This window comes from Haliotis rubra, unplaced genomic scaffold (assembly GCF_003918875.1).
Source record: "Haliotis rubra isolate DU_JTF1 unplaced genomic scaffold, ASM391887v1 Scf24, whole genome shotgun sequence".
Taxonomy (NCBI): Eukaryota; Metazoa; Mollusca; class Gastropoda; order Lepetellida; family Haliotidae; genus Haliotis; species Haliotis rubra.
In genome coordinates, this window is record NW_025766447.1 from 693,972 (window position 1) to 707,769 (window position 13,798).

General features: G+C 40.7%; 1 protein-coding gene across 1 annotated transcript in view; it reads left to right on the forward strand.

The window, feature by feature from the left end:
* The first annotated feature begins 4,106 nt into the window (after positions 1-4,106).
* The window catches only part of LOC124278590 (zygotic DNA replication licensing factor mcm6-like), a 31,559-nt gene continuing 21,867 nt past the window's right edge, over positions 4,107-13,798 (forward strand). The window contains 2 exon segments of the mRNA XM_046714333.1: positions 4,107-4,254; positions 5,920-6,063. Coding sequence (XP_046570289.1) covers positions 4,163-4,254; positions 5,920-6,063 — 236 coding nt within the window. The 5' untranslated portion in view covers positions 4,107-4,162.

Below are 13,798 nucleotides of genomic sequence, written 5' to 3' on the forward strand. Positions count from 1 at the left end.
TAAGGAACATTCAAACATTTTCCAAAATAATTATGATAAAGCGAAAAGGTTTAGAGTGAAACACATAATGCAGTGATAACTACTTTGTTGGAAAGGGAAGTTCTCTAATACACTAGTAAAGAAACATTAATGAAAATATAGTCCATGTATGTACCAGTAGTGATCCTATATTGATGTCGACGTAAATTAGCTACTGAATTAATGGGTACTGATGCTTTCCGATTTCGGTGATGTCGATCTTAAGGATATATTTTTATTTCAAATGAAAGGCCAGGTTTTACACGCATTTGATTATGTAAGGCAAACTATTTACATATTAAAGTCATACTATATCTCAAAGTTTAGAAACGGATTTGCTTTGAATATACAGATTATCATTCTTAGTCATATATGTGAAACAGCATATAGAAGACACTGGCTAAGAAAGGAGAGAGTTGTCAAGGAAAGGAACAGAACGGTAATAGTAACAGTAGATCTAGAGGCGCATCCAGGAATTTTCAAAGGGGTAGGGGTGTTCAGGGGGTTCGAACCTACTGAACACCTTCTCGACTCCGCCAATGCAAAACATTAACTTCAATGTGGTCCCTTAAGTCATTTTCGGGGTGGGGGGGGGTGGGGGGGTTGTTGGGTTCGAACCCCCTGAACCCCCCTCTGGATCCGCCAATGATATTATAGTAAAACGTTACTTATGGTGCTGCCTATACTGGGTGATATATACGTCTGCGAAACACGCCTAATAACGACGTAATTGATGCACATAACAGCATTTGGAACTAAACAAAACTATGCGCTTCACAATATTCATACTCATTAGGGAAAGTCAGAGATTTGGAGGAGTCATAAATGAAATATATTTCTAGATCGATCTCTTTGTGTGCGTGTGTGTGTCGTTCACATATGCTGATTAACCAATCAATTTGAAACATGGGATATGATTCACAATGATTATATGTAACCCGTTACTGTATATTTTAAATGTGTGTTCACTGACATGGAACGTCATTCCCCAGGTGATGCTGATATCCGAACTGGTCCTGTGACTACTGTGAAACACGTGCGTTGCTTCACCAACATATAATTTTATCCTCGGGCAATCCTAGTTCAACCGGCCTTTGTCTGATTTCCCGCCATTTCTATTTTTAGAACAGGTCAAAGTCTGAGTATAGTAGGGTAACGAATAATACTGAGGCTAAGTTTACTTAGACTGAGCATGAACATTCAGCCAAGACTTTCTTGACATTATCGTCACAATATTTGCGCATACTATACAGAATTCCACTTTTGCAAATCTCATCATCGCTCGCTTCTCTCCGGAGCTGCTACCGGAATGACCCGAATGATAGAGAATGCGTCGTTATCTTTTCCGTCCATAGCCGATGATATGTATGCATTAATCAGTAACTCGTGACTTCAGAATGACTTTTGATATTGCATTTATGAAAGTCATGCAGGGGCGCATCCAGGTGTTATAGTGATACATACAAAAGTGGTAGAAAGTGATGTGCATATGATTGTCACTAAAAACACCCAGGAAAAATATCAATAAGAGAAATGTTCAATAGTTATTCTCCTGAGTAACGACCGATCGTCTCCAGATTGATTTAATTAGGGGTTTTCTACATGTACACAGGCTCAGTCCCCAGCTAATCCATTCCCATGAACAATAAGTCATAAAGCATGACGTAATGTTTGTCAATAGGGACATTAGCCTTCCTTTGAATATTTAATTAATGAATTCATTAATTAGGAGTCAGATTGCTCTAATAAGCGCCGAGTCAGTGGGCGGTCATAACACTCCACATTCATAAGTCTAATCTGGATGCATTTAGTTTGCAAGTACCATTTTCTGAATGCTTATTAACGACAAGTGATCTGTCGCGTAGCAACAACGACTAAATCCCTATACAGAAACGTGACTGTGTTAATTGCATATTCACGTGGCACTATATATATCATGGATATTGTTCACTTGCGAACCTGTTGCATGACTTGCATATAAAGTGCCTTGTGTATTTTCAGGCAATATAGTTAGAAAGAGGCGGTATATTATCGGAAGGTATAGCTATTTATGAATTTCAAACTAACTTAAGAGGCATTCTTCAAATATATTCTCGAAGACAATCCGAATAAAGGATGCTGCATTGTGAGGTATTTCAATAGTTGGTATGCATGGTGTGTAGGTACTTACATAAGATTATGCGAGCACTTGGGCCTCAGATATATTCACTGATAACCGTCGACGTAATAATATACTCGACATGGACCGGTCTGCCTGTGCATTCACACATTACATCATGACTGCATGCTGATCCGTAGTCGGATTGCCCGCAAGGGATGGTAGTTCAGCGACAGTTAATGTTCCCCGAAGTCATCTTTAGACATTTCGTGCAAATATGTCTGTTATTTTAACCAATCAATTTCGATCTTTTGCAGACCATATTCACGTGGCTGTGAATTTTGGGAACTAATATACTAGGTATTTCAGCGAGTCGTGGCGTAAAAAATAAAGCTGCCAGAAAAGGAAGCAAGTATGTTAGGCTGACATTTCCTTGGTGATGGCATACAGAGAGACAAATTATACATTCAGTCTCGAGACCGATTAGCTTTTTGTCTGCTCTGAAAATGTGTCTTTTTCCAATTCTACATTAAAAATCTGTTTGGCCAACCAGCGCAAATACATTCAAACTTTGTTTGAGAAACACGTGAATTTATAGATTGAAATTAAAGCACTTGAACTGTTTGTTGCTATGAAAGACCATTTTCAATACCACAACTGGGTTCGATTTATCGATGTAAAATTATTTCAAATTAATATTATAGAAGCGGGCAGATATTATAGAATTCCACGAAATGAACGTGTTTGCCCTTTTTGTATTATACCAGTTGTCGAGGATGAATTTCACTTTTGCCTCGCGTGCCCATTTTACCTTGATCTGCGATTCAATCTCTTCCCTCAATATTATCACATGTTCCCAACTCGCGAGAAAATGGTCTTGTTATTTTGCTCCACTAATCGAATCATATGCAAGAATCTGGCAAAATATATATTTCTTGCTGCTTAGAAACGTGATTCCTTTTTCAAAGGGATATCTTATTTACACTAATGTTTTCAATGTACGTGTATTATATACAGCGCTCATGTTACAATTGTACTTATCATACCATGTACCTGTATAATGGGCCGATTGCCCCTTTACCGGAATAAAAGCAACTATATAGATTGTCAGACTTAGGTCCCCAAGGGATGAATGTTACGGAATATTACTTGATAATGAACATTCTAGGAAATTTAACCTATTTTCAAAACAAGGTACAACTCATCTTGTCGCATGAACAAAAATAAATGTTCATGTGTTTTCATATCCGTTTAACTGCAGTTCAAAGCTAATTAACTAATCAAAATCCAATCATGAATAATCGAACTTTGTCTGTATGGTGTAGTTTCAGAAAGTCATCTCCAACAAATATATATCTACAAACTAAAATATTGATATCTTGATATTTCACCCTTTCAGTATCATGAGTGTCATACACATTATTGCTTGAGACATGGTCAAAATTCACACACATACTGGTGAGTTTGTTTCAGCTGTTACACGTACGTTCACTTAAAACGTAATGTATGGTACCGATATGTCCATGGGACACTGAATATACAATAACACATCATCACATCTACTGTAATTGTATCCCATCACTATTGCCACTATTAGATACGGAGATAAAGTATGCAAAACATATTCAAAGATATTCATTGTACATGGTGATTTGTGAAAGTGTAATGAGTATACTGATGTGAATTTATTCAACATACATGTGCTCAACTGTATATTTCACTGTGGAAGTAAAGATGGTAAAAAAACCCACAAATATCAGCGCCTTGAGCAAGCACTAGTTGCCTGGATATGTGCGCTATATAAGTATCCTATAATAAAATAACAAAAAACCCACAAAAACATCAAACTTGAAATCTTATTAAAACATGATAATGTCAAGCGTATCCAAGTCAATGTTCGCCGACACTAGCTACTGAATATTCATTATATTATATATGCATGACCTCTGTGTCGGCAACCGCGGGAGAACTTGTACCATGTGACCAAATTTCGCGGGAAACAAGCTTTGTGTATCCCTCGCCTGAAAGAAGTACTGACAAATAGCCATGGATGTCGCTGATCAGGTTGTTAGGACTAACCAAGTAAAAGATCAAGTTGGAGAGAGATGTCAAAAGTTATTTCAGGACTTTTTAGAAGAGTGAGTAAGACCTGAAGTTGTTTTGCATACCTAAACACCCGCGTTTTGCTAACGAATGTTGACACATTACTGATGTCGTCAATCTCGACTTGATCTATTATGTGTGCATCGCCAGCTGAGCACTTCATAATTGTGTCGGAGATTGAAGTTGTGGGTAGATATTACAGCTATACACAGAATTTGTCGGAGATTGAAGTTGTGGGTAGATATTACAGCTGTACACAGAATTTGTGTCTGATGTCTGGAGGACGTGTGCATCTCCATGTAGTCTTCAATTCATTGAAGGAACGACCTGTTGAAACCGAAATGTTAAAGCCTACTTAGATCACGCATGACTAACTGAGAGCATCCATCTAATATATTCTGAAAAATTATACATTTAGATATGGAATAAATATTTAAACAGTTGAAAAGTGCGTGAAGAATTCAACAGCTGCATGTGGTGACGGCAGATATGTGGATCCGAGCATGAACATGGCTGATCTCTTGATGAAAAAGAATATTGAGTGACATCTCCTTTTTACGAACACCACTGTGTTAATATTAGTAACCTTAAATGTATTGTTCATAGAACATGGAATAGAATCATAATTGTGTGGGTAATGCTTGATGTGATAAACTTTAGGTATGTTGCTTGCTGTTCGACAACACTGTAAATGCTGTAAGGCTTCTTATGAAGCACAAAACTTCATACAGGTCAGGGGGCGGTGGGGTAGCCTAGTGGTTAAAGCATTCGCTCGTCGCCCGGAAGATTCAGGTTCAATTCCCCACATGGGTACAATGTGTGAAGCCCATTTCTGGTGTCCCCTGCTGTGATATTGCTGGAATATTGCTGAAAGGGGCGTAAAACATACTCACTACTCGTGTTGTGTCATTTCCGACAACTGACACTTGGAACAAATATGTGTCGCCATCTATATTATAAGTTGTTCACTGGTCACGAGGGGGGCATGGGTTGATGTACCCTCGATGGTTATGTTCCCTGAGCCCGAAGGGGAACATAAACAAACATCGAGGGTACATTAACCCATGGGCCCCGAGGGACCAGTGAACAACGTATTTATCTTACCGAACACCATAATTTAATTTTGAATTGTTTGAAGCACGGGTACAAATCTTTTTGTAGCCATCGCTAGATTTTGCTGACAAGAAAAACAGATTTAGAGTTATCTCCCTTCCATCGATTTGCATTCGCAAAACATCGGTAATGTCCGTACATCATACGTGATTCAATGTTATTCGAGATAAAGAATTACTACCACGAAGTACCAAATGAGTTGCCATTGACAGCGGGGTACATTGAAATGTTACTCACTTGTAAGCGGGGTACATTGAAAATAATAGAAGAGTGCACAGCCAATCAGAAAGCGACATTTATGTGTGAGGTAAGATAATGATGGATCTCCATCACATGAGTTCTGGGACGGTGGGGTAGCCTAGTGATTGAAGCATTCTCTCGTCACGCCAAAGGCCCGGGTTCGGTTCCCCACATGGGTACATTGTGTGAAGCCCATTTCTGGTGTCCCCGGCCATGATATTGCTGGATAATTGCTAAAAGCGGCATAAAACTAAACTCACTCACATAAGTTCTTGATTTAATTAGCAACACTGCAGAAAAAAGTCAGTCTGTTGACGAATGATGATATTTGTTCATGTGATTCTTAGGTTTGCTGTTGATGGTGAGGCAAAGTACCTGCCTGAAGTACAAGAACTGATCCGCCCTGAGCGCAACACACTCACTGTCAACTTCGAGGATGTGGAGCGGTACAACCAACAGCTGGCGACCACCGTTCTGGAGGAGTACTACAGGTAGGAGGGAGATGGTGCTGCAGGCATATACAGTTGACCACCGTTGTCATGGGACCATGAAAAAATACTGAACTTCGAGACATCCGACCAGGGCATATCATCACATATCATTTAGAAACAACTCAACAATCACATGCTACTCACGTGATTACACAAATCCCTCATTGGATTCTCAGTATGTTTTGATTTGAAACTATGATCCGTTATCATTAGTGTTTAGTCTTAACAGTGTGTACTTCCTAATAAATTCCTTCTTAATTAATCCTAATTAAATAACAAACAAGTGACACCTTCAACTCTATTAGCCCTAATTAGTTTACACTACCGCATCCCTTTGATTCATGCCTCACCGTGTGTAAACGCTTGACAACAACCTCAGTTCAGAGGGATACTTGCCCATGAAAAGTAGGTGAATATGAAGTTTTTTTGCAAATATCGAGTCAAAAGGGTAATTTTGCTTGTTGGGACTATGAAATTATATCAAAATATCAGATATACTGAGACATCCATTTCGAGTTAAATCTTGAATAATGATAAATTATGAAGGATTTTGCCGGGACCGAGATGTTATATCGAGACAACTGAGATATAGAGTTATCAGAGATTGGCACAACAGTGATCGGCTGTAGAATACTGTGGGATGATGTGACAAGTCTTATGTATTGATAGTAGGAGTATACTTGCTGTATGGGTCCTGAAACGTCAGCAAGAGAATGGCAAAGTTGACATAACTAGAGTGGTAAGTTAGGAATATGCAAATGATGGATTGTACGTAATACATTTGATACTGATGTTTTTTCAACTGCAATCTTTAAATCTGAATTTCCTATCAGGGTGTATCCATACCTGTGCCGGGCCCTCAAGAACTATGCCAAGGACTGGGGCCAGATCCCCCCTGCCAAGGAATTCTATGTCAGCTTCACGGACGTCCCCACACGACTCAAGTGAGTACAGATCACAACTGATTTGTCAGTGTGACATTTGATAACCGTTGTCATCTTTTCAAAGATATATCATATCACATGTTCATAATTAGGATGGCTTGTAGTGTTGGAAATTATTCGTCATTGATCCACCATGGGTGGAAGTGGGAAGTGTTAACATGGTTAACTCTTTCAACACCAGTCAACCAGAGGCATTTACTGCCATGACACCGAGTTCCCAGAGACTCTGAGGTCATAGATGAAGCCTATGTTTATGAAGGAAATTATAAGCTTGTAAAACGTTATTGCTACTACATCCCATACACCATTTAAAAGATCTAATCCTACTGTTGATAAGTATTAAGTTTATTTTTATAATATTATTCAAATAATACAACTACAACTTAAATAAATGTATTTTGAATGAAAATGCAAGCTTACATTTATAACGTCCAGATAAACCACGAAAGAAGCAAAAACTATGGCAATTTTTTTCCATTTGTGACATGTCATAACATGCCCCGTGCCTTTTCTTTTATATTTTCATTTTTACGTCATCAGAAAATTATTATAAAAAGATTTCTTAAATAATATGTATGGTCGCCTATTTCCCGATATCTGTGGCTTTCCGCTCGGTAACATGACATAACAACGGAAAATACCTCCGTTTTCGAAGCTTCGTATGAATAACATGTGAGGCGAATCGTTTGATGTCGGGCATCGTTCGAAAGCTCTGAACATCAACAATATCACTGTACCCTTGCCAAGAGTATTTTCACTGTTGTAAGAAGCGATTTTATTGGATAAAGATTGGTTTCTGAACATATTAAGAAAGAAATCGCTACCTATACGTAAATTATGGAACTTATCGGACGTATCGTGCTAGGTTATGACCTGTGACAAAAATGCTTCATGTATGTATTTTCGCATTAAACATCGTGTCCGAGCGTGAAGATTGAGGCGGCGAGAGCCGAGATGTCACTTGTCAGTGACTTGACTTACATTACATGATCGCACAAAAAGATGGAAATAGTAATTTTATATGTACCTTTGACAACTTTTATGAATGTTGTTGATTTTATTCATTAGTTTATTCAATGTATTTAATGAATTTCTCGAAACATCGTTACTTTGCTCTTTGACAATGTTATAGTGGACCCGCTGCCAAAGCATGTGTCCGAGAATCGTTGTTTTCAATAACATTGCGAAAAATAGTTTATAATTTTAATTCTGCTGATAATATATGATAAATTGAAATTTAATAAGTGTTTTCAGACATTGTGAAATGTGATAGATTTAATATATGAATCAAAAGTCAGGTAGGTTCCTAAAATTATGTCTCATTTTGACGTGACTACTGCCTGGCCGCTTAAGCGGCCTCCGGTGTCTGCGGACTCGAAACGTTGTGGCCGCTTAAGCGGCCTGCGGTGTTGAAAGGGTTAAGTCTGTTTTCTGTCTAGCTGACATTGCAAATTTTGAAGTGTTGCTGTATTTTCCTTCCATACCCTATCAAAGGTTAAAACCAGGTGTACAACTGATTCCTTCAAAATTGTCTTACTCTCAATTCATTGGGATAAACACTTGTAATGGAATACTTTCCAGAGTAGATGTAAAGCCATTCTGTCTTCTCCATGAACTGGGAATTTTGTCGGAATACTTTTCAAAACCCAGTCCAGAATTGAATCGTCATATGAAACTAGTACAGTCAAACCTGAGAAAGCTGCTTTCTGACTGGCCAATAACACCTTCATTTTAGTCGTTTCAATACCTATCTCCGAATTACCTGAGGCTTGTTCATTCTTCAGGAATTCTAAGCTTGTGGTTACAGATTTAAACAGCAAGAATGTTTTCAGTCTTGTCTTTATTAAATTTCATAAACCTGAAAAGCATGCAAAAGGAACATGGCTCTTAAAATTTTAATGTGCATGTGAAAGTTTGAAATGCCCTGAAGGAAAATATTTTGAAGAGCTAGATGGCAATATGTCTAAGCTTGGAGCTGCGTCTCCCCAGCTCATCAATATGTGAACAGATGCTGATTGTTCTGCTTGATTACAGAGTACGGGAGATGACGACGGCCAAGATCGGAACTATGCTGCGTATCACAGGTCAAGTCGTCCGAACCCACCCTGTCCACCCAGAGCTAGTGTCTGGCACATTCATGTGTCTGGACTGTCGGACTGTCATGAAGGACGTAGAGCAACAGTTTAAATACACTCAGGTATGTGCAGTTTAATTCATCCTGATTTAGTGTGATGGATACAGGTATTTGAAATTACACACATTCTTTAGCTGCTCTAGAAATTTGATTTGTGCAGTGTTCCAATCAAATTACATGACATACAGTAAAATTGCACCACTTTATCACAGTGCCAGAAACAATGGCATCTACGAGCCTGGACCTTTCACGTAACATATTTTTCAATAAATCATCCTGTTTTGACTTTCATCAGCAGAAGTTACTAAATTGCAATATGTTTTCTAGACTGAGAAGCATTCTTAGGTGACGTCCATGTTGCATTGTTCGATCCTGAAATCAGTTGCATGATTAGTTGTAGCTTGTGAAGTGCACAGTTAATCAAGGGGAGGTAACTCTGATTTGCAGCCAACCATCTGCCGGAATCCAGTGTGCAACAACCGAACCCGTTTCATGCTGGATGTCAACAAATCTCGCTTCGTAGACTTCCAGAAAGTCAGGATTCAGGAGACACAGGCGGAACTCCCAAGAGGAAGCATTCCTAGAAGGTACAAGTCCCAAACGCTATGTTGAATATTTGGTGACACACTGTCTGACAAGTTGCATGCAGGAACTGTTTGACAATGATTGGGTACAACACCTCTTTTGTATCCTCATCTGGTTGTTGTAGCAGATAGAGTGTCTGCCCGGAGAAGTGAAGGTTGTTGTAGCAGATAGAGTGTCTGCCCGTAGAAGTGAAGGTTGTTGTAGCAGATAGAGTGTCTGCCCGGAGAAGTGAAGGTTGTTGTAGCAGATAGAGTGTCTGCCCGGAGAAGTGAAGGTTGTTGTAGCAGATAGAGTGTCTGCCCGGAGAAGTGAAGGTTGTTGTTGCTTCTGCTGGTCACGACACTTCGTATGGGTTTTGTTACCCTGCGTACCTGCGCTCATAATGACTGGATCTGTGTAAAACTACAGCATCTGATATCAGTGGTGGCACCATGGGAAACTGATGCTTGCTCAGTCTTGTACAAGCAGCTTTATAGTCCTGCATGCTGTAATATTGGTGCAATAACCTTAAGGCAATGGTAATTTCCATTTGGGCTCACCTTGTATGACAGACTAATGAGATGGAGGGTGGACTTTCAGTATCTACCAACTGCAATACACTCTTAGGTATTAAACATTTTCAATTTTGTAGTAAATGTCAGGCCTGTTATGGCTTAATGCCCATGATGTGTGACATGAATAAGTTACAAGAAAGGTTCTGAAAGCTGTCATCTGTTGTAGTGTGGAGGTAGTGTTGAGAGCTGAGTCTGTGGAGTCCGCACAGGCTGGTGACCGCTGTGACTTCACCGGCACACTGATCGTCATCCCAGACGTTGGCAGCATGTCTGTTCCAGGTCAGTAGAACAGGGTTTTCTTTTTTGTCGAGGTTCATCATCCCCAAGTTTAAGTTCTTCAGACATGGATGTTCACAACTTGGAGAGTGAACCACATTGTTTCCGCAACCCTTTCACAAATCACAAGAATTATGAAGCCTTAACTACTGAAATGTGTCGTGCTCAGATAATTGACTCAGTGAGCAATGTAACCTCTTGATTATTTTGTTTTATATTCAGAGGTTTTCATTCATCAATAATTCTTATGTTCTCTCCCACGGCAATCTTGATCTAGGTCTTCTTCTACGAAGGCATTGTCTAATATTGAATTCTTTATTGTAATTCCAAATAAAGTTCCTGAAAATATCAGGAATAGAATTTCATGAGTAATAGGTTTGAAGCGGTAAACTGCTGTATTAGTAGAACCACTGTATTTTGCCTTCGGTTCGGTATACAGTTATGCAATCCCCAAATTCGGTATATTTGGTTTTCTAACCGACATTTATTAACCTTTTAAAACCTTTTCTAAAATGTCTAGGAATCGAATCATTTTGTCAAAATCTCTGCATTGTTTTGGCCAGACCTCGGTATTTTCTCGAAGTAAGTTCTCATATACCGAACCGAAACGGACCGAACCGAAGGCCTTTTACTGCAATACGTATCGTACGGTGGTAGGAGCGTACTGTTTCACCCCTAATAAATAATAGTGCATAGTAAATGGCATTAAACCACAAACAGAACTGAAGATAAATAGTATTGACTTGTATTTGCAGGTGCACGTTCAGAGACATCATCACGTGTGCGAGGTAATGACGGCTATGAGACAGAGGGTGTGCGTGGCCTGAAGGCACTCGGGGTGCGTGACCTCACGTACAGACTCTCCTTCCTGGCCTGCACAGTCACACAGAGCAATCCCAGGGTGAGTAACATCACCCTCGAAAATTATCAGGTTTCATATGGAGCATTCAAAGTTTGAAATCTAAGCATGGGATGATTATTTGTAAAACATCAAACGTTTTAGGCAACCCTAGACTGAAGTACCTATGGATAAATACCTCAATTGCCTGAGTATAACCTGGCCGATTTTGTGTTGTTTCATACCTGTCAACAGGTATCTCTGTAAGCGGTGGTAAACAGTGGTTGAGGAATTACAGAATTGTTGAGAGAGCGTAGATCACATACCAGACACTAGACGTGCGTCAATACAGAGTCTTTTTGTGATTGTAACATATTGGGATTAAAATTCCTCTATATGCCAGCACATATGTAATAAAATATTTATGTTGCAGACACTCGATGTCCTAAAAGTAATAAAAAGTATCCAGGAAGTTATCTTCCTGTAGTTGTCTGTTCTATATGACTGTGTAATCCATTCCCCAGTTTGGTGGCCGAAACATGGGGGATGAAGAAATGACGGCTGAGACCATCAAGAAGCAGATGACTGATGAGGAATGGCAGAAGGTGTATGAGATGAGTCAAGATAAAGCTCTCTACCAGAACCTCTGCTCGAGTCTTTTCCCAACCATACATGGTGAGTCTGTAAAACAATACATGGTGAGTGTGAAAAACAACAATTTTTCCTTATCCTGACTCATGCTCTTTTTGCTTGTCTTCTTCTTCTTGCGAACATAGTGGAACACTTGTATCTCCCTAATTGAAGCTCCCTTCAATGTAAAATCACTAATTAGTACACCACGAGTTACCTCCCTTCCACAAGCGCGTGAACGAGGGCGCCACCTCTTCCCATGTGCCTCACTCTCTCCTTCTTTGCCCAGTGAGCTGGACGTTAGAGCGCCTGTGTCTCCCGACACACTATATCCTTGGATTATATTTAGTTAGTTACCTCAGATAGACATCTATAGAGGTTTAGCTAGTATCCTTCAACAATTATATATTGATATTTAGTCGTGGTTTCTACTGTTTATTCACGGGACGCCATGTTTGTTCTGTGGATTACGCTGATGAAAATTCTGTACTGTTGCAGATTACGCGTTTTTATTCTGCTGCTGATCCGCATTTAATATGCCCTAGTTGTACTGCGCCATGTTCATTTTATTCACGCGGCAGTTGCGGTACTAATTTATCCAATTCTGCCTTTAATAAATAAATACTTTATGTTTGAGACGCCGCAGCAGATAGGTCACATTATGCAGAGTCTAGCCATGACTGATACACCTGAACCCTCGCCAGTCTACTGTTGTTGGTCGACCCTCCCCGCCTGGTATTCCGCTCGAGTGGTGGAGAGGTGGGGACGAAGTCCGCCGCCCAAGAAGCCGCCCTGCTTCCCCAGACATCCCATCGTCGCAGCCGAAGACTAGAGGGCTTCTACTGCATCTCAACGCAGACTTCACACCCCCAGGGCAGCGTCGACCTCTGAGGGGAAATCAACGAAGTCTACTAGAACTTTCTCAGCCGAGATTGTTCCCGTCGCAGATTTGGGCCTGTATGATGATCAGCCGATCATCATACCTGATGTACATCAAAAGAATGACCGATGTCGGCAACAGTGATGTCAGCGCAGATCAACATGCAGCCTGATGTTCTAACGCTGATATTCGATGATCTTCCTGAGGGTCCCGTCGCTACCAACACGACCTCTGAGGGGAAATCAACGAAGTCTACTAGGACTTTCTCAACCGAGATTGTTCCAGCCGCTGAACTGGGCCTCTACGATGATCAACCGATCATCATCCCCGGCGTACGCCACAAGAAGCGACCAGTGACATCAGCAGAGATCGCCATGCAGCCTGATGTCTCTACACTGATGTCAGACGACTTCCCTGAGGGCTCAGCAGCTGTCATCGCAGAGAGGGCACCGACCACTTCGTCGCAGACCATCCCAGACGAGCTGTTGCGGCAGATCATGACCATGATGGAGGGCCACTACAGACGGGAGAAGCAGCCAGCCCAGGGCCTGAGCAACGCAGACAACACCCAGAGGCACCCCAGTCAGCGTGTAAAGCAGCCACGACGAAGCAGCCTTCGAGAAGGAAGTCACAGACCACCTCGACGAAGGACTCAGATGTACAGTCTTCGCGAAGACGGGAGAGATCGTCACCGTCCTCGGCCTCATCCTCAGATGCGGACTCAAGGTCATCCCATAGACGCAGATCACCTAGACGATCTCCACGCCGCTCACCACCACGACGCATCTCCACGTGACATCACCACGCCGATCACCTCGCAGGTCACCACACAAGTCGGCAGCGTCACCCGACATAGAGATAGCAGCACACAGGTCACCATCAGAAGAGCATCAA